General features: G+C 43.0%; 2 protein-coding genes across 7 annotated transcripts in view; both read left to right on the forward strand.

Annotated features, from left to right (window-relative positions):
- The window catches only part of TEC (tec protein tyrosine kinase), a 132,763-nt gene extending 123,266 nt beyond the window's left edge, over positions 1–9,497 (forward strand). For 2 of the 3 annotated variants that reach the window (XM_034671850.1, XM_034671851.1), the window contains 6 exons: positions 215–386; positions 508–724; positions 4,338–4,402; positions 7,274–7,392; positions 7,476–7,633; positions 8,811–9,497. In XM_034671850.1, the coding sequence (XP_034527741.1) occupies positions 215–386; positions 508–724; positions 4,338–4,402; positions 7,274–7,392; positions 7,476–7,633; positions 8,811–8,894 (815 nt within the window). In that variant the 3' untranslated portion in view covers positions 8,895–9,497. Of the gene's footprint in view, positions 1–214; positions 387–507; positions 725–4,337; positions 4,403–4,503; positions 5,518–7,273; positions 7,393–7,475; positions 7,634–8,810 lie in introns of those variants that run through there. The other variant, XM_034671852.1, reaches the window with a different exon arrangement.
- Positions 9,498–11,274: 1,777 nt separating this feature from the next.
- TXK (TXK tyrosine kinase) overlaps positions 11,275–21,528 on the forward strand; it is a 70,949-nt gene continuing 60,695 nt past the window's right edge. For all 4 annotated transcript variants that reach the window (XR_004628881.1, XR_004628883.1, XR_004628882.1 and 1 more), the window contains exon 1: positions 11,275–11,857. Coding sequence is in view for 1 of the 4 variants with exons in the window: in XM_011222030.3 (XP_011220332.1) it covers positions 11,842–11,857 (16 nt within the window). In the remaining 3 variants the exon portion in view is untranslated. The remainder of the gene's footprint in view (positions 11,858–21,528) is intronic.

Below are 21,528 nucleotides of genomic sequence, written 5' to 3' on the forward strand. Positions count from 1 at the left end.
ATTCTGATGGCTTAGAAGGGAGTATATCCTCCCCAGAGGGTGGAAGGCCACCTTTTGCAGTTTAGACGTAGGTTACAAGTCTGTTCTATGTCTTACTGATAATTGTATTACCCTGTAACTTTGACATTGACCTTGGTTGTCGTTCCTCTGTTTCCCACTGATTCATGCTGTGTTCTCCTTATTAAATGTTATCACTTTCCCCTCTGTCTCACAGAAAAATGGGAGATCAATCCTTCAGAGCTGACCTTTATGAGGGAACTAGGGAGCGGACTGTTTGGAGTGGTGAGGCTCGGCAAGTGGAGAGCTCAGTACAAAGTGGCAATCAAAGCTATTAGGGAAGGTGCCATGTGTGAGGAAGACTTTATAGAAGAAGCTAAAGTGATGATGTAAGTTATTGTGTTCTTACTGGTTCCTCTTTTTGCATTAAAAAGTAGCCTCTCACCAGCTAATAGCCCTGCGGGTTTCTTTTCCTATAGTAACTATGTGTATGCATGACTTCCCTCCCAGGAAGCTGACACACCCGAAGCTGGTACAACTTTATGGTGTATGCACCCAGCAGAAACCAATTTACATTGTTACCGAGTTCATGGAAAGGGGCTGTCTTCTGAATTTCCTCCGACAGAGACAAGGTCATTTTAGTAGAGATGTGCTGCTGAGCATGTGTCAAGATGTGTGTGAAGGGATGGAGTACCTGGAGAGAAACAGCTTCATTCACAGAGATCTGGTAATAATAACCACCCGTGTTCCCATTCATTGGCCTAATTCCTTTGCAACACTGGGGCAGCAAATGAGCAATGATGTATTAACATCCAATTTCTGTTCTCAGCAATATTTCACCATTGTCTCTAAACATGGTGAATTTAACTTGCCTTATAATTTTAACAGAAAAACTTGATCAAATCTAATACATAAAATACATAAATACATAGGCAATTGCATATATAATATTTAACTACATAGGTCATTGTTTCTAAGCAAGTTACCATATATTAACTATTTGATCTCCATAAAAATCTCATGTGATAGCTAGTCACAACAGTCTGTCTGGTCATTGTTGTTTGATAAATTAGCTTGAGAGAAGTGAAATGACTTATGCAAGGTGATAAATGGGGAAGTTAAGGGTTGACTCCTCCTTTCACTAAATCCTAAACGCTTTTCCACCTCACACATGTACACAGAAGCTATAACAGGAATCCTTGGTTTATTTTCCTGATTTCTGATGTCACTGGGAAAACATGGAGGGCCACATGAACTCCTGAGAATACTAGAAAAAGGAATCTATTGCTGGTTCTAAAATATGGTGATGGAGACACTTCTTAATTTTTCCCCTCCCCTACTCTTTCTCCGTATCTTCTCCATTCTTTTTTTTCCCTCTTTTTTCCTCTGCCTGTTTTCCTCAATTGTGTCTGTTTTCAGCACGATGACAGAACTATCAGTTCCTATTAAACCTTGAAGATCATTCTTTCACTAAAAAGAATGTGATTCTCTACTTGGGACTTTTGTCCATGTTTTAGTTTTAACTTTCTTGTCATAAAGCATGGACACATTTCTTCTGGAATAGCAGCAAAGCAGGTAAAAAAGATGAAACAATCAGCTTAAGCAGGCATTGCTTTTATAGGTATTTAACATATATCAACTCATGTAATCATTATAATAACCCTAAGAAGTAGGTACGATTATTATTTTTCACTTTACAGATGAGGAAACTGAGGTGTAAATAGGATAAAATAACTTACCAATAGTCAAGTATAGTGTGGAGTCAGGATTTGAACCCAGGGAGTCTGGCTCTAGAGTCCACACTAGAGCCACTGTGTGATGCGATCTCTAGACTTAGGGCATAATAAAAAGCTGAAGATTTGCGAGTGAAGACTTGACTTCTAGATGTGTTTTAGGGTAGTTACCTAATCTCTCTTAGATTCTTTTTCTGCATCTGTAAATTGTGGGTGGATTATAATATTGGTTGGCTCACAAGACTGTTTTTCTCCCAGCTTTATTGACGTATAATTGACAAAATTGCATATATTAAAGTAAATACCATAATGACTTGATATATATATACATTATGCAATGATTATCAAAGTCAAGTTAATTATATCCATACCTCACATGTGGTGAGAATGCTTACGATGCACTCTTTTAATAAATTGCAAGTAAACAATAAAGTATTATTAATTATAGTTATCATGCTATCCATTAGATCCTCAGAACATACTGAGTTCTACATTTTTTAAGATTCCACATGTAAATGATATAGAGTATTTGTCTTTCTGTTGGGCTTTTTTCCTTTAGCATAATGCCCTCCAGGTTCATCCACGTTGCCACAATGACAAGATTTTTTTAATGGCTGAATAATATTCCACTGTATAGATATACCAGATCATCTTTATTTACTCATCCGTTGATAGACAGTTAGATTATTTCATGGCTTGGCTATTGTGAGTAATGCTCCTATGAATATGGGAGTTGAGACATCTCTTTGAGGTACTGATTTCATTTCCTTTTGTATATATTCAGAAGTGGAATTGCTGGATCATATGGTAGTTCTACTTTTAATTTTTTGAGTAAACCCCATACTATTTTCCATAATAGCTGTACCAATTTACATCCCCACAAATAGTATACAAGGGTTCCCCTTTCTTCACGTTTTCTTCCTTGACATCTTTTGTCATCTTTTGTATTTTTGATCACAGCCATCCTGACAGGTGTGAGGTGATATCTCATTGTGGTTTTGATTTGCATTTCCCTGATGATGAGTGATGTTGAGCACCTTTTCTTGTACCTTTGGCTTTTTGTATGTGTGGTTGTTTTTTTTTTTTTTTTGAAAAATTGTGTATTCAGCTTCTTTGCTCCTTTTAAAAATTGGATTATTTGCTTTTTTGGTATTGAGTTGTATGAGTTCCTTATGTATGTTATATATTAACTCTTTATCAGATATATGGTTTTACAAATCGGTTTTCCCATTCTGTAGTTTCCCTTTTTTATTTTGCTGACTGTTTCCTTTGCTGTGCAAAGGTATTTAGTTTGATGTAGACCAGTTACTTATTTTTGCTTTTGTTGCTGGTGCTTTTGGTGTCATATCCAAAAATTCACCAGTGAAGCCATCTGGTCCTGGGCTTTTCCTGTAACAAGACTGTTTTAAAGATCGCATTATGTGATTGGGGCAAAAGACTCTGTAAAACAGATGTGATATAGATAACATTCATTATTGTTATTATGCTCATTGATAATAAAGAACATCTCTCTGTCATATTGAAAGTTGTGAACTAAGCACCTTCCTCTTTTTTTGTACTTTCAAAACTGATGAAAATCGAATGCCTACATGAGTGTGGCAGACTACATCTGTCCAAACAGAGCATATCTTGGTGAAAGCAATTTTGATAATTTCGTGCTTATGATATTGACATCACCATGGTAGGTTTGTGTCGCCCCTGAAGGGAAGATTCTGGTGCTCCTGTCTTTTGGGCAAAGAATGCTGTTGACAGTGAAGTGAAGTAATGATAATATATCCCTGTAGGAAGATGGGGGCAAATCTGGGGAACTTTAGAAGAGACTCTTAAAATGCCATCAGCAGGAGTAATCTCATATGAGTGGAATTGCCACATACAGAGAATAAAATGCTAAACATGTCAGGAACAAAAATGCATCTTAGTCCATAGGTTATGGCATTAAAAATATTGTTATGTTTTCCTTCTGAGAAATACTATGTCTTGCTCTTAAAGAATGGTCAAGAAAATATAATTTACATAATCCAGAATTATATTTGCCCAATTTCATATGTCACATCACAATATAGTGGAAACATTAAAAATGACAAGGTAATGCTGTTACACATGGCTGTTTTTTTGTTTTGTTTTTTTGTTTTTGGGTTTTTTTGATGAGATCAGGATGACCAATCACTGAGCAAAGCTATTGGGTAAATGATCAGTTACCTATCACTTTGATTGTTGTGTGTTATTAAACTCACCTAATGAGAACCTGGATTAAGGACTTCAAGAGATGTTGTCATTATTAATAAGAAAATCTGACAGTTCAGTAAGAATAGAAATGGGAGGAGGGAAAAGTAGGTTGAACTTGTTAGTCTTCATTTAGGTATGACAATTGGCAAAATCATATAATCATGTCTTATTGCACATATGACCTTCCGACCTGTCCTTCTACCCATTTTTTCAAATGCATTTTGGAGACATTTCCACGGGGTTAAATCCAATTTATAAAGAGACATTTCCACCTTCCGTAAATGTTGATTGGGCTGTATTAAATTTAATATAAACAGAATCTATATTTTTCTACTTTGTAGAACTTTGTAACTAATATACCATTGAAATGTTATTTTCCAGGCTGCCAGAAATTGTCTAGTAAATGAGGCGGGAGTTGTGAAAGTATCAGATTTTGGAATGGCCAGGTAAGGCTGAGTCTATGTGAACATTTTCTGTCAATTTTGGATTAAATTAATATTTTATCTTTGAAGGTAGAGAAAGCCTGGCTTTTTTTTTTTTTTTGCAGTTTGACTGTGTCGACTTCTTTTTCTGAAGCCTATTGAATAGCTGTTTTTAAACAACATCTTTTGTTCCATTAGCAAAATATTTGTAGTATCCATCATTTTCATAGGAAGACTAATTGATTTTTCTGCTTCTTCGTGTGTTTTTGATGTAAGGCAATAAAATAGATTATATTTTGAAAAATTTCTTTGTTGAATGTATCCATTTTACTGTTACTGTGGGCTTTCTCTCAGGTAAACAAATTGTTGACAAATGATGACTGTTTCATGATTCATTATGTGGTGTCAGGTGATAGTGACATTAGCTTGTAGAATTAATAAGCACAGGAATAATCTGCAGTGATGAAGTAGAAAGGAAATCTTGTTAGCTGTTCGGAGATAAATTCATTCATTAAAAAACAAAGTATACATTATGATGTTAATCATTCTCTCCACTAGGTGGGAGTATAGTCTGTTAGATATTCTACTTTCATTTCTCCCTGGCGGTGGGTTAGATTTCTAGCGTCTTTTGTTTTCACAGAAATGTGTTTAGGAGTAAAGTTCTTAGAATACCTAGTCTGTTGTGTTTTTATTCTCAATTTTTGTAATTTTAATAGAGTGTTAGAAAAGACCTTTAAAAAGTATTGTTTGTCCTCTCCCTCCTCTGTCCATTCCCTCGTCCATACATCCATCCTTAAAAACACTAGGTACCTACTGTGTACAGGGTGTTAGGCTGAACCATAGCAGAGAAGAAGGCATATGAGCCCCTGTCATATGCAGCTTATATTCAGGAGGAGAGAGAGACATAAGACCTGAGAGAATCGCAAAGAGAGGAAAACCCAGTGATGGGACCAAGTGAGTGTCAGCACACCAAGGCCTCTGGCCCAAATGTGACCCAACACTTCTTTTTGTTCAGCTTGTGAGCCAACAATGGTTTTCCAATTTTTAAGATTTTATTTATTTATTTGAGAGAGAGAGACAGAGCAACAGAGATAGCAAGAGAGAGCACGAGCAGGGAGGAAAGGGAGAAGCAGGCACCCCTCTGAGCAAGGAGCCTGATGCAGGGCTCGATCCCAGCACCCTGGGATCATGACCTGAGCCAAAGGCAGTTTAACCAACTGAGCCACCCAGGTGCCCCTGGTTTTCCAATTTTTAAATGGTTGGCAAAAATTAAAAGAATTTTAGGACACGTGAAAATTATCTGAAATTGAAATGTCAGTGTCCATAAATGAAGTGTTATTGGGACATAGCCTCACTCACTACGTGCTGTCTGTGGCTGCTTTCACATGACAAAGGCAGAGTCGGAGAGTGGTGACAGACCATATGGCTTGAAAAATAGGAAATATTCATCATCTGGCCTTTTACAGAAAAAGTGTGCTCCCCCCCTTAGATAGAGGTCACGTGGGGCTGGTGGGGTGGTTGGGCGCTGAGTGATGGTCCAGGCAGGGTGATGGTAGCTACGTCCGATTAGGTGCTCTGGAAGACCTCTTGGAGACTGGGGTATTTGAACAAAGACCAAAAAGACAGAAGTAGCCAATGAGGTGGCAATATGAGGTTAACATATCCTGGGTGGAAGAGACAGCAAGTATGAATGCTCGAAACCTGGGACAAGCTTGGCCTCCTCAAGGAATCGGAAGAGGGCCAGGGTGGTTGGCTCAGGGCCAGCACGAGGAGCAGTTGTCAAGGCCGCCCAGCTCCAGGTCACACAGGCCAAGCTTAGCTCGTTGTGAGAGCGGCGCTGCTGCCTGTCAGGACAGTCCTCACCCAGTGCTCTTTATGTGCGTTTTATGAGGACTTTCCTCTGACAGGCAGTCCTTCAGTTTACCATGTTGGGTTTTTATATGTTTGGCTTTCAGAAAATCTGTGCTTCTGCACCAGCCCCTCTAAAACACTCGTGAGACCCTAAACTCAGACCCCCCTGCTGGACGGGCATGTCGATCCCACTCCTGGTGCATTGTTACCATGCAGCGGGGGACTTTGTGCAATGACTTGAATGTTTTCTCATGGAGCTTTTAGAAACTAGCTTTAGGTGTTCATATACTACGCAAACACATTCCTCTTGTAAGTACATACTGAACATGTTACAGATAGGGCTGAAGTCTCCGTATCTACTAGCCCGATCCAGGGTCTTCCCCAGAGAGAGCCAAAGTTATCAGGTTGTGTGTGTCCTTCCAGAAGGATGTAAGTATGCTTGCATAGCAAAAATTACAGAGTATGGTTTTGAGTGTGTGTGTGTGTGTGTGTGTGTGTGAGAGTGAGGGATGTCATGGTAAAAAAATCTACACTCCACCATTTACAGATATCATTTTGCAATTTGCTCTTTTCATTTGCTGTAGGTTTAAATTGTACTCTGTGGAGTCATGGGGGCCAAAAGCACGTGTGTCTCCAGACACTCTGCACCACTTCCTTTAGAGCAGCTCTGCTTTAGATGTTTCACATGTGGGGCCTTTGGGTTAAATTTTGTTTAAAGAACAAAACTGCTTAAAAAAAAAAAAGTAGCTCACTCTTTTATTGTGTCCTGCCTCTATTGCCTTATAAAAAAGAAAAACACACAGAAAAATGAAAGTGCAGATGCTAGTGTTACAAAGCGTCCATCGCAAGCACACGAGTGATGCTCAGGGGAAGGTGGAAATCACCAGGCGTGGCCACGGAGGCAAACATTTAGCTTCAACCGGATGCTTGTTGGACTTCAGTCAACTGTGTTTTTGATTCTAAGAGGAAAAAAAAAATTGAAGAACATGTGCCACATGTAGATTGTAACTCAGAGGCGTAAACCGGTGGTGTGTCTTACTTTAGGTACGTTCTGGACGATCAGTACACAAGTTCCTCTGGTGCAAAATTTCCAGTGAAGTGGTGTCCGCCCGAGGTGTTTAATTACAGTCGCTTTAGTAGCAAATCGGATGTCTGGTCATTTGGTAAGAACATGGTCCGTTTCCCCTCAGCTCTACTCTGAAGAGGAAGTGGATGCTTTCTCTGGTAATCCTTTATCCTTTTCCAGGTGTTTTAATGTGGGAAATATTCACTGAAGGCAAAATGCCTTTTGAGAAAAACACCAACTATGAAGTGGTAACCATGGTTACCCGGGGCCACCGACTCTATAGGCCGAAGTTGGCGTCCAAATATGTATACGAGGTGATGCTGAGATGTTGGCAGGAGGTAAAAAAAATTTTTTTGGACTCTCTTTCTGACTCTCTCAAACATTTAGGGATCTGGGCTTGGTAGATTAATAGTGTATAGTGTCTACAGCCTAGTGAGTTAGTGCGCATTTTATGTGATTTCAAACTCTAGGTAAAAAGCCAACCCTTACAAGTCAGTTCTGAATAACAGGAAGAAGAAGGTGAAGAAGTGGAAAATGATAATAATTAAGATCATAAATTCAGGCTGCCACCCCACTCCAAGTGGAAACCCTGTCACAGTTGCCTAAATTAGGGACTGAGGGAATAAGTCCGGAGAAGCAGCTCTTCTTTCCACTGGACTGCTTATATTGTTGAAGTATTACTGTTTCACCGGAGAGGGTTTCTTTCACCAAACCTCAACTTCCCCCAGATCTCTTGACTCACAGTCTTTGGAAGTTTTCCTTCCTGGTGTATTGAAATGTCACCTCGTAGAAAAGATTAGACACCAAAATGATTTTTGAAAGATAATATTAGCTCACTTGTATTGTGTGGTAGGCACTGTACTAAGTGCTTTAGATTTAGTTCTCAAAATAACCTTTAGAAGTGCAGAGATTTTTACCATGACCACTTTGTGGATCAGAAGACCACGGCTCCTGAAGTTGACACTTGCCCAAGGCCACATTGCTACAGAGAAGCAGAGCCCATGCTCTTGGTCACTTGTTATACTGTCTCCAAAGAACACTGACTGGGATGGGAGAGGCCTGGGCAGGAAGTGTTTCTGGGGGTGGGAGAGGACAGCGTGAGCAAAGGTAAAGTGGTGGTAATGAGTGTGGTGTGTGTGCAGGAGGGTGGAGATTGGTCTGATGGAGCAGAGAGCCCACATGAGGGTTTTTGTGGGAAATGAAATTGGGTAGTAGGAGGATGGGAGAGGGCAGGTGATAGAGGGCACCGCAAATAAGCAGGGCTTGATTTTGCAGGCAATAAGGAGCTGTGTTAGATTCTTGAATGGAGACACAAAAGGAATGTCATGGAAAGGTGTAGGTCTAGCAACAGTATGTGCAGGCTAGGGTAGACCCATCTGGAGACACCTGAGTGTTCTAGTCCCAAAACAATGAATACCTTGCACTCGTGTGCTATGTTATATGAGTTTGAACGTAAGAAATTATTTTAGGGATGGATTCTGGAACCCACAGCTTCTCTTTGATTTTTAATTGTAGAAACCAGAGGGAAGGCCTTCCTTTGAAGATATGCTGCGCACAATAGATGAACTAGTCGAGTGTGAAGAAACTTCTGGAAGATAAGTGATGTTGTGGTCTGTGGCTTCCAGATTCCGAAGCATGAGGAAGAAACGGCATTTTGTGGCTAACTTTTAATTTATTTAGCACTTGGACATGTAGACCGTTTTACTTATAAAGTGGAAAAACCTAAAGCATTTGCTTCTAGACCAGTCCTAGTTCTGGGACTGAATCTTTCAGGTTATGGAAACACTGCCTGAGAGATGGTGATTAAAAACACTCACTTTTATCCATCCCACAAGTACTTGAGTGCCCACCTTGTGCTAGGTACGATGCCCAAAGCCTAAGGTTTTCCCATTTTAGGGGTGTATGTGGGGCCATGTTGGCTGGTGTCAGTGGAAGGTCAGGATATTTGGGAAGGGAAAGGGAATTAGAGTCTTGTTCCAGCAACCTTTCTCTTTCCTTTGACTTCTACAGAAATCTGGGCCTAAGGCATTGTCTAGAATATGGGTTCTGGATGAATCAGGAACCCATCTTGGTTAAGTACCCCTCTTTTCTTTTGAAAACACCTGTTTTCAAGACTGCCATTAGTATTACATTAAAAAAATATTTGTATGCTGTATATATTGTAAATATATATAATATATAAAGATATATATTTATAAGAAACATGAGTTGTCTTTTAATTAAAAATTTTAATTCTGTAACATATGAACTTACCTTTTTAGGACTAGGGACTGTCCCTTGCAGCTGTCAATTTCACTTCCCCTAGGGATCAAATATTCCTTACTGAAGAGAAAAAAGCCTGGACCTTTCTACCACTAATACCTCACTAAGGCAAACATGTTTGGCGGTGTCTAATTTAAGCCCCCAACCAGGCCCATGTTTGGGCTGAGTGACCCTGCTTATGATATCCATAACTAATTGAAGTTAGGTAAAAATTGAACTGGGGTGGGGCACCCGAGTGGCTCAGTTGGTTAAGCATCTGCCTTTGGCTCAGGTCATGATCCCAGGGTCTTGGGATTGAATCCCATTTTGGGCTCCCTGCACAGCAGGGAGTCTGCCTCTCCCTCTCCATCTGCTTCTCCCCCCAGTCATGCTTTCTCTCTCTCTCTCCCAAATAAATAAATAAAAATCTTTAAAAAAAAATTGAACTAGAGACAATTAATGACTTTCTATGTCTTAAGAATCTGCCCCAGGACATAGATGCTGTAAGTGGAGGTGCTGGGCTCTGGGGCAGAATAATGAGGTGATGTTCACAACAAAGCCTTCCCCCACTGCAAAGAAGACCCAGGAGCAAGCTCAAATTCTGGCAGAGAGACCAGGAAAAATGGAGGGCATGGTGTTTAGAGCTGTCTTCTGGGTGGTTTTCAGGAGATCTGGTTGGACTAGGGTTCCTGAATCAGTGAGATTGGATCAGTGAGATCACCCTGTGATCAAGTTTGTTTGAGTGGATTTCTGACCATTACAATCTCTGGCAAAGACACCAGCTGAGTTGGAAACTTCATTTCTCCTCATGCATCCAGGGCAAAGAAACAGTCTCTGTTATCAATAGAGGCCGCATATTGCCCCACACATTTTTCTTGGTATTATAGGGGTAGAGCTGAGGCACACACAACACCCAGGGCCTTTCTGTAGGAGTTTCAGCTGCTCTGGGGACTGCTGTGGTGTCCCCTGTGCCACAGGTGTTGTGTGAACACAGAGCTATTGTTGGCTGCTCTGAACAGTGCCTCCCTAGGACCCTGGAGAACCATCTCTTTCCCTTCTGGTCTGTCCATCCGCTGAAAGCTATCCTTCTTTATCCTGGGATAATGGGAAAAAAAATTATCTTAAGTCTTGTCACAGTCTGTTTGCCACCTTCCTGCTCATCTTCCTGTTTAACCATACCCCCCTCACAAAAACATACGCACCTTTTAACTGAATTGTAGCTCCTTCAAGGAGTTGGTCATACTCGTTATACTTGAGTATGAGTACCGTCGATTATATCTTTCTCCTTCCTTTGTCCTTCATCTTGACTCCTCCCACACCTCCCTAGCCTGTCCCATACTTCCATTTTCACCTGGAGGAGATGTGTTTAAAGTGCTGGGTGGTATTGAAGAAAAAGGAGGACAAAGTATAGTCCTTGTACTAATTGTTACGTATACTATTGATGTGGAAAACAAGATGGATAATACCTGGCAACATTTGGGAACATCTTCAAAAAAATCTTTAAATTTTTCACCAAAACTTAACAAAAGTTTTTGTATAAAAGCATAACGAAGACAGAAAGTGAAGTAAAAATAGAAGAATCCACCCAGAATGCTTAAAGAGATCTTAATCTATAAAGCAGGAAATAGGAAGGGCAATGTGAAAATGCTATGTGCTCATTAGAATTGTTGCCTTTAGTTTTAATTTTTGGTTACATTTTCCAAGGGGATGAAGTGAAACTCCTAAGTACCTTTTTTATTGATGTTGTTTTTGTATTTCTCAGCCATGGCTCATTTACCTTTTAGGTACATTATTGAATTGGCTTTCCATCCCCACAAAAAAATGAAGTTTCGTAATATGGTCCTTGAAGTATCAGTACTGAGTGGGAGGACAGAACATTCTAGACTTTGTACTCCAGGACCCAGAATCTAATTCTGTTTCTCCCACTAACTGTGTCCCTTGTCCTATCTGCACACCTGTTTCCTTCTCTGTCCAGAGATGTCAGTTTGATTTGATGATTATTAAGGTCTCTTGCATGAAAATTTGGTGACTTCTTGAAAATGTTGTTTGCTGGAGTCACCCACACAGTTGGGAATGAGGAACCAATAGCAGCCACCCTCAGAGATCTGGATGGAGATTATTGAGCTTTCTTATATAGGCCACTGCGTTGTCATTCACACACTTCTCTGAGGTTTTTAGAACAGGAAAATAGGTGGGGTTAACTCTGCTCGTGAGAAACATCTTGGGCGAGCTATGATTTCAGTTAAAAGATGTGTTTTTGTGACTGGAGCGTCACTAAAGAACAGCTCCTGGCAGAAGCAGAGCCATGATTCTTTCTACCTGTAAGTAAGACGGCTTCGTCCTTGATCTTCAGGGCTTGTTCTGGGCTTGTTGCTTACTCTCGAACACTAGAGGAAGGCATAAGGCTTTGAAACTTGGAGGAAAATTTCCCCAGGTGTTGCGACAGGGTTTTGTGTGTTATTCAAATGACTAGTGATGTAATTTTAGTGACTGTTACCCGTGGAGAATGCAAAGGGAAACAAAACAGTGTCTTTAACTCTGTATGTGTGCGTGAAAGTGCAGTTTGAAAAGTATTTGTTTTTAGAGCAATATTTAGTGTGAAGAGCTCAGAGCTCAAGGCTGGGAGACCAAGTTTTAGTTTCTGGATTTGCTGCAGCCTTGGTGGGTCACCTTTGGCCCCTCATGTCAGGTCCTTATCTGTAAAATGGTGCCCTCTTTCTGTCCACCTCCCAGCAAGATAGCATAAACAGGAGCTAAAAATGACATGTCCTTCATGATCTTAATTTTGGAGTTGCTTTGGAAGACTGTTCAATTCCATGTGCAATTTTGAAAATGCTTATTAATTTAGCTCTATGAGGGCCTTATCATGCAAAAAATATCATTAAAAATAAGGAAGGAAAATACTGTCTTTGATTTTAATTCTGAATGACTATAGAACCTAGTTTTAACAAAGCCCAATCATATCAGATGAAAGCAATCAAAGACCAGCTAACAAAGTTTTTACATTTCTGATTTTTAAGTGGCAATAGGAAAAACTGATGGCAATTTTTAAATGTCATTTCTGTTTAAGCCACATCACCTCACAGGACCCAACGCTCGTTGGTAGAATTTATAAAAAACCAGGCTATTCCAGTTGTACTGACCTGAATATCACTTACAGTCTTGATCCACTCATAGACAAAATGGGGCTGCCTGTTACCAGAAATATAGGTGAACCAGAGCCAAGTAGAAAGAGTTAAGAAGCAGCAGTTTGTGTCCCCACCGCCCCCAATGATAGAACAAAGATGAGCAGTGACTTAATAACCTTTTTATTAAAAGCTATCTAAGCATCTGTTCTTCGTTTCTCCTGAGGTTAGAACTAGAGAAAAGGCTGTAAATTTTAACAGGAAAGATTTGGTTATATATAAAATAAATAATGGTGAGGGTTAAGACAGGATTAGGTTGCCCAAGGGATTAAATAAGAGACTACCTCTTGGCGGGACTATTTTGAGGATCATTCTGGCTGGCCCAGAGGGGCATGGGTTTGATGAACATTCACCATCTCTTCCAGCTTCTGGTAATTTGTTCGATGCAAGAATCCCCTGTTTATTTCTGCCCTAAACCAGGTGCCTCTAGGTGTATTACTGCTAATCAAAAAGTGTTTGTGTGTGTTTGCCAGGCCAGAGTCATTTGCCAGATATGTTTGTTGTTTTAAGAGCTGTCATAGAAGTCTGGCGTGATAGGCTGCTGTAGGGCGGGAGGAGGTCATGGAGAAGGTGAGATATTGCTCATACCGAATGGTGGGGAGAGCCTGAGCGAGGTATCAGAGCTCTGCCCCAGTGAAGCTCAATCTGTGAGACATAATTGGGTATGGTTGAGTTTTCTACCCACTAACAGTGGCCCTGAGGACAGACCCAGCCCAGGGGAGTTATTTAGAGGACAAAGCCCAGGGAGAACTAGGGGTTTGAAAAACTTACCTCTTCCTTCCCCTCCACCTCATTTTCACCTAATTTCTCTGCCTTTCTTTTATTCCCAATTTATGAAATAGAAGGGAAGAAAATAATGGTGTATATGAGTGGTTCTTAAATCTTAGTGTGCCTGAAGCACGCATGGGATCTTGATAAAATGTCGATTTCCAGACTCACCTCCATAGTTTGATCTGGGGGTGAGGTGCGCACACCTGATCACATTGCCTTCCTAGGGCCGCTATTTTTAAACTCTCCTCTCATTCCTTGTTGTATTTGATTTCCACACCAACCCTACTAAGTTACTGTCTTCTAGCATTACCATTATTAATATGAAGATAAAGAGGGTAGCAGCACAGCCACCCCTAAGATGGCCCCAATGGCGTCCACCTCCTGGCATTCACACCCTTGTGCAATCTCCCTCTTTGAGTCGGAATTGGACCTAGTATCTTATTTCTCATGAATAGAAAATGGTAAAAGTGGTAGAGTGTTCTCTCTGAGATTAAGTCATATAAAGACTGTGGCTTCTGACTTCGTGCTCTTGGGCTATCTCCTGGATTACCGGCTGCCGTGCTGTAAGCATTCTCAGCCAGCCTATGGAGGATCCCCATCATGAAGAATGAAGGCACCAAGGCTTGCTGACAGCCGTGGAAGTGAACATGGAAGTGGACCAACTCCACCTGACTACAATTTCATGAGCTTCATGAATTTCTCGACCTTTAACTACAGGCCCCCAGCTGAGCTGTGCCTGGACTCCTGACCCACAGAAACTGTGAGATAATAATGATTTGTTTCCAACAACAGATGACAAATCTGGTGGCAAAAGCAGGGAGAACCATTGCACCAAAAATCAAACTTGGTCACTTCTACCACGATTTTGCCTCAGGCTGGAGTTGTTCCCCTTTATCAAAAATAGAGAATTTCCTCCTGTTACTGTGGATAGTAGCAGATGTGTCTTTTGTTTTTAAATCATTTCACTTTTGTCCCCCTGCAACTGCCTAGAGTCAGTCATAATACTGATAACTATAGCCACCATTGGTAATGACGTCTGTGAGGTTTCCGTGTCTCCTGGCGTGCTGAGACTCCCCTGCCATTCCTCCGTGAAGTCCACCGGCCAGCAGCATCTGTGCACTTCCTGCTCACTGACGGTCAGAGGACGCAGCTTCCGGGACAGTGCCAACCCTGCCGGCAGGTCTTGTGGCTGAGCACGTCACGTCACAAGCTGGCTCAGTTCTTGGGATGTGAGATTTGTGACCTCGTCATGAATTTTGAGGTCACAGACATCAGTCCTCTAGAAAATACTGCTCTGAGACCTGGGGGCAGGGAGGAGTTGTCTGCAAGATTCCCAGGCCACCTCACATCAGCTCATTTCTGGGAAGAAATGAATATTCTTGCATAGAGCAAGCAATGGCTTAAGGGTGCTGGAATGTTTGGTACCTGGGGGTGTGCCCTGGCCAAGGCTGAGAACAGATGTGCAGTCTTCAGGGAGGCTCTGCCTTCCCTCACAGCAGCCTTTACTCCCTGGACACGTCTCCTCTGCTGCCCAGTACCCCATCCAGCTTCTCAGGCTTCTAGTCTCCTCACTCCTTCCCCACACCCGGCGCCCTTTCAGGCTCCAGCCTGGCCAAGTACCCTTTTTATCTGCCACCAAATTTATCAGTTTACTGTCACATGAGCAAGACCTCTTTTCTGTTAGTGACCCATGAATCCCTAAAGTAGTTATTCCTCTTACTTTAAGGTAAGACTCAAGATGATGTCAAAAAAACAGTTTGGGATTTAACATCGGGTTGTTAACTTATTTTGTCAATACATTAAAAAAGACTAACCTCTCTGGTGACTATCATTTCTTAGGAGCAGGGACATTTTTTTTTAATGCTTTTTTATTATATTATGTTAGTCACCATATAGTACATCCCCAGATTCCGATGTAAAGTTCGATGCTCCATTAGTTGCATATAACACCCAGTGCACCATGCAATACGTGCCCTCCTTACTACCCATCACTGGTCTATCCCATTCCCCCACCCCCCTCCCCTCTGAGGCCCTCAGTTTGTTTCTCATAGTCCATAGTCTCTCATGTTTCATTCCCCCTTCTGATTACCCCCCCTTTCTTTATCCCTTTCTTCCCCTACCGATCATCCTAGTTCTTATGTTCCATAGATGAGAGAAATCATATGATAATTGTCTTTCTCTGCTTGACTTATTTCACTTAGCATTATCTCCTCCAGTGCCGTCCATGTTGCAGCAAATGTTGAGAATTCGTTCTTTCTGATAGCTGAGTAATATTCCATTGTATATATGGACCACAGCTTCTTAATCCAGTCATCTGTTGAAGGGCATCTCGGAGGAGCAGGGACATTTTAATATCAAAAGGAAACACACTGGAGTGTCTTCTAGCATTCCTCTTAGAAGCAGGGTCTTTAATAGCAGGAGGAAGTGTATGCACAAAACAATGGATAATTTGACACCTCAAATATATAAAGAGCTTACACTCAGAATAAAGGACAGCTTTCTAAATTGAATAAACATTTCTATGAAAAATTCAGTGTCTTACCTCTTCCCTCCCTCCCTTCCTCCCTTTGGTCTGTCCTTCCATCTTTTCTTTTTCTCTTTCTTTTTCTTTCTTTCTCTTTTTCTCTTTCTTTTTCTTTCTTTCTTTCTTTCTTTCTTTCCTTTCTTTCCTTTCTTTCCTTTCTTTCCTTTCCCTCTCTCTCTCTCTCTCTCCCCCTCCCACCCTCCCCTCCTTGGTGTGGGTTCTTGGTTTGGCATGTGGAAAGCCTTTTCTGATTCCTGATCCGAGGTAGAATTCCACAGTAAAGGAAAGCTAGCTGTGTGTCACACCTCCCCGATGACATCGGTTTAGTCAGTTAAAGTGTGTCTGATTTAAAAAGGCCCTTCTGGGTGGCGCAGTCCTTAAGCGTCTGCCTTCAGCTCAGGGCGTGACCCCAGCGTTCTGGGATCGAGCCCCACGTCAGGCTCCTCTGCTGGGAGCCTGCTTCTTCCTCTCCCACTCCCCCTGTTTGTGTTCCCTCTCTCCCTGGCTGTCTCTGCCAAATAAATAAATAAAATCTTTAAAAATAAATAAACAAAAAGGCCCTTCAGAAACAGATCTCGTGGTGGGAATTCAAGTTCGGTCTTTCTGTGAGTTTCGGGGAACAATGGCGCCTGGCTTGTAGCGGAGGCTCACTCATCCATCCCCCGGAGCCACTTCCCCAAAGCCACAGGCTTTCGTTTTCCCCCACGCCCTTCAGCGGCCCCTGCAGCCCGCACCAGAATTTCTCGCCGTAAAACCACAGCCTGGTACGTGTGGGTCGGGCGACTAACTCGCCTGGTCTTGGGCTCAGGACGGCTCTTGAACCCGAGCCAGTTATGCATGTTTTCAAATAAAAAGCAGCGGCCATCGCCCGTTATGACCGAATTCAGTAGGAATACATTTCACTTGAGGCTCTGATTCAACACGAAACAGTGACGTCGGTCATGCCCGGGCACGACTGCGGGGTTATGCTGATGTGAACCCGCAGGCGGCAAAAACGGAGGGAAGGCCAGCAGCCCGGCTTCCCGGAGGGGGCTGGGGCCACGGCGTCGCGGGGGACAGGTGTCCGCGAGCCGGGAGGCGGCCTCGGAGCCTCTGAGCCGGGCCGCTTCCCCACTCGCTCCCTTCCAGTGCCCCCTTGCGGAAGCCTGCTCCCCGCAGCCCGTCCGGCGGCGCCAGGAGTGAGAGAAGGGGGGAAGAGAGCGTTCCCAGGAAAGAGCGAGCACGCCAGCGCAAAGGAGAGGCTCGACGGCCTTCCCCGTGAGGGACGCGCCATTCCTAAAGGTCACAGGGATTACGCCAGGATGCGGTGCCCTTTTCCTGTTTGCCGGGACCTGGCGTCTGATTAAAGCTATTTGCCAGGGGAATAAGAAGCAGGTGAAAAGATCAGCGCAGACGTCAGCCTGGGAGAGGAAGCTCTGACTCCTTCCTGAGCTAATCCTCAACCCTTGCAGCGGGCAAATAGTCACTGCCCATCTCTGGGGCGTTTTAGTGTCTCTGGCAGAGGCCTTCGATAGGCATGCGCTTCTGCCTAAACTGGGAATTTTCCAAAGGCACAAAAGGGCTTTTCTCTCTGCAGGTTAATCGGCAAAGAATGGTTTCTGTAATCACAGGTTGCAAGCGGAAGTGACTCTCCATTAGCTCACTGACCTCGAAGACCTGTGTGAAGCTGTAAATTGAAAACGGCCACGAATCTAAAAATCACTGATACCTGCTTTGGAGGGAATCGATATTTCAATCTATAAATAAAGATGCCTAGTAGCTTGGAAAGTCATGCCAAATGAGGGAACACCAGGGAGCTGCTCGGGGTTCACAATTTTTTGTTTTTTTTCATTTATGCAACAATTATTTCTTGGGCAGCAACTTGCTGGGCAGAAGGAATGGAACCGTAAACACGGGAGAGGTTGGCCTTATCATCCACAGTTGCTCCTGGTCTTCGGGGGAGAAGAAAAACCTTATCATATTTAAATCAGTGGCAGCATAGGTCTGTCCCTTTGCTATTGAACCAGGGGAAATAAGTATTTTTGAAAAGTCTTCTTCCTAAATCGCAACTGCAGAAGAGAGCAAAGGCACCCAGGGGATATTGTGGGGTTTATAATCCACTCTGCTGGCATCTAGTCCTACAGGTGAGTAGGGGAAAGCCTTTTCCTTGTGCCCAGATATCTTTCCTGCATGCTAATGCCAGCAATTCCTTCCGGAAAGTTCTATGTATTTAAATTTAAGGTATTATAGGTACTTTTATGTGTCAACTTGGCCCAGTCATGTTGCCTGGCTGTTTGAGCAACGTAATTCTAGATGTTTCTGTGAAGGGGTTTGGGGGATGAGGATTTAAATCAAGGTTTAAATCGGTGGTCTTTGAGTCAAACAGATTACTCTCCACGATGTGGGTGGGCTTAATCCAGTCAGTTGAAGGCCTTATGAGAGCAGAGACTGGCCTCACGTGAGCAAGAGGAATTCTGCCAGCAGACTGCCTTTGGACAGCCTGCCAGCCCACCCCATTAGATTTTGGACTTGCCAGTCCCCACAATCATGTGAACCAATTCCTTAAAAATTAATCTGTCTGTTCACCTTAATATAGGTGTCATGCTTACAAACATGAAAATGCCTTTAAAAGAAGGATGGTGGTACAACACGTTTACTATTATATCTGTTTATGATATCATTGCTACCTTACCAAGAATCAGTTTCAGCACCTCTCCTGAGGCTGTTTGGGTAGTAGAGAGAGAGAGAACCCTTTAGAGTCCTGAAATGGAGGGAACATTTGCCTTTGAGTCATGGGTAGAGAATGGGCTCAGAACAAGGGAGTTGGGGGCTGAAGATCGGCTTTGGCTTGGTTGGCCTTTTTCCCTTGTGTTGTCTTCAGGGGAAGAATCACATCTACTTATATCTGTTTATCTTAAGCATAGCATGTGAGTACCTAAAAAATACTTGCTGAATGAGTTCTAGGGAACTGGGTGAGAGAACAGGTTGGGAATTAAATGAGCAATCTCTCTGTTCTAGATGCTTTACCTCTTATTAATCTGCTGTTATTTAATTAATTATTTAATTATTAATCTGTCTTATTTAATCTGCTCATCTGTAAGGATAGTCTTGTTATGCTCCCAGACTCTGAGCCAAGGTCTCTGGGCTTGAATTCTGACTCAGCGGCTTTTTAATTCTGTGACTTTGGACAAATTACTGAACCTCTCTCTTAGTGTTTTTACTCTGTAAAATGGGGTAATAACAGGGCCGATTTCAATGCGTAGGGAGTAAGTTAGTATAGTGAGATCTTAGCATAGCACCTGCTTATAGTAAGGGCTATGTTGGGGAACTGCCTTTCCTAGAAGGTAGGTTTCATTCCTTTTATTTTCCAGATAAGGCTGCTGAGTGATTGCCCAGAATCACATTGTTGCTGCAAGAAAATGGAGCCATGATTTGACTGCAAGTTGGTCTGACACCAAAACCCACTCAACCCCCTGTGCTGTCCTAATATGGAAAAAAACACTTAAACACCAGAGAGGTTTCATGATTTCATTTAGCATCTCATAGATTGATGCTTGATTTTGTATAAGTTACTTCTTTATTTAATGTTTCTGGGACAGCAGGTTAGGCTTATGACCTGTAAGTACTAGTCAAAGCTCCGGAAGCCGTTCTCTTCAACTTTGCTGTTCTACTTAGTCAAAAGGTTGTGGTCAGCCTAGCTTGTTCTGTGGCCAGCATCGTGCTGTGAGATGTCCTGTGGTAGAATGCACTACTGAATTGTACAGCCCAGGTGTGATGTGGTGGTGTGGGGGTATGGGGAGGCTGATTTATCGAGTTCTCACTGTGTGCCAGGCACCCATGCTGGATGCTCTGGAGAAGTGCCAACATTGAAGAGCTTACAGTGTAGCTCAGTGGTTCTCAAAATCAAGGGATTTTTGTGGACCCCCCCCCCACAGGGATGTTTGACAATGCCTGGGAATTTTTTGGTTTTCACAACAGCGAAGAGGAGGTGGGTGTGAAAGGGGTGAGGGGTTGCTGCTGACACCTGGTGCATAGAGGTGCTGCTAAGCACCCTATAATGCACAGGACAGTGTCCCCCAAGCCTCCAAGAATCATCCAATCTAAAATGTCAATTATGGTGTGATTGAGAAACCCTGTGAGAGATGGCGCCTATGCAAAGATGGTTGTTTAAATGGCCATCTAACATGGTGCCCAATGACAAGCCACAGGGCAGGACAGATCACTTGTGCTCTGGGAGCCCAGATGACCATTAGATGGGAGTGGATTGCGGTGCAAGTCCTTTTCAGGCCAGAGGCAGGAGTGTCCAGGAGGTCTGTGAGAGCAGAGCAGGTGGAGGAAGCTGGTGCAAGAGGAGCGGTGAGCATGGAGAGTTGGAGTGGAGTTGGCCAGGTTATGGAAGGCAGTGAACATAAGGAGAGTATAATCTTGATGCCATATGTAGTTGAGAGCCTTTTTAGGAGCTGAGGATGGAGAGCAGTTGGCTGAGACAGACTTTCAGGGAAATGAACTTAGAGGATGGATTGAAGGAGAGAACGCTCAGGGGCAGGGCTCATAGGCTGGGACTTTGGCCAGTTCATTCAGTCACTGAGCGAACACTGTGCCCAGAGGTTGAGAGCAGAGACTCTGGAGTCAGGCTGCCTGGGTCCCATCCTGGCTCTCAACTTTAAAGGCCCTTGACTCTCGGCAGGGAGGATCCCCTCTGTGGTCATATTCTTCATGTGTAAAGCGGCACCTACTTCACAGGGTTAAATGAGGATTAAATGAGCGACCACAGAAATGCAGGTGTGGGCTGATGAGGACTTGGATGAGATTGGTAGCTGGGGGCAGAGGAAGGAAATGGTGAAACAATTTGAACAGATTCATGGCAGATTGGCTATAAGGGACGGGGCTCAGGAAGAATCCAACATTTCTGTGGTGGAATCCTACTCAGACATGGGAAGATTAGAAAGGAGAACCAATTGGGTAGTATTCTTCTTTTGTTTTCTTATTAATACAGTATTCATTTGTCTCCCCTCTGTCAAGCCCTGAGCCAACCACTTTCCCCAGGCTGCCTGGGATGTATAGGAAAAGGAACATACGGGCAGACGAGACACGGGAGAAAGACCTATGGGGAGGTGGAGATGGCTCCATCACATGGCGAAGAGGATGGGAAAGGCCACCATCAGGCAAAGGAGCCCCCTTGACCGCCGAGAGGGCAAAGCCCAGCATGGCGTAAGAGCTGTTGCTTCAGAGAGGGTTCCTGGCATAACCAATACTAGGCTCCCAAACACAGTCCCAATTCTAGCTCTAGAGACAGCCACTCCTATCATGGCAACCCCAACCCCAATGAGCTTGGCTGCTGTGTCTGTGTCCTGTGAAATGGCACTGGTTCAGAAGCTGTGGCTGGGATAAGTGAGGTCAGGGGATGTGGGGCTGCCAAGCTGCTGAGACCCTCATCTGTCAGAGTCTCTGGTGGTTCTAGCACCACAGCGGACAGTGATCGGCTCAACAGTTGAGAGGTGCTCCTGACCAAGAAGAGGGTGGAGACGAACTT

The sequence above is a fragment of the Ailuropoda melanoleuca genome, chromosome 11 (genome assembly GCF_002007445.2).
Source record: "Ailuropoda melanoleuca isolate Jingjing chromosome 11, ASM200744v2, whole genome shotgun sequence".
Classification (NCBI taxonomy): Eukaryota; Metazoa; Chordata; class Mammalia; order Carnivora; family Ursidae; genus Ailuropoda; species Ailuropoda melanoleuca.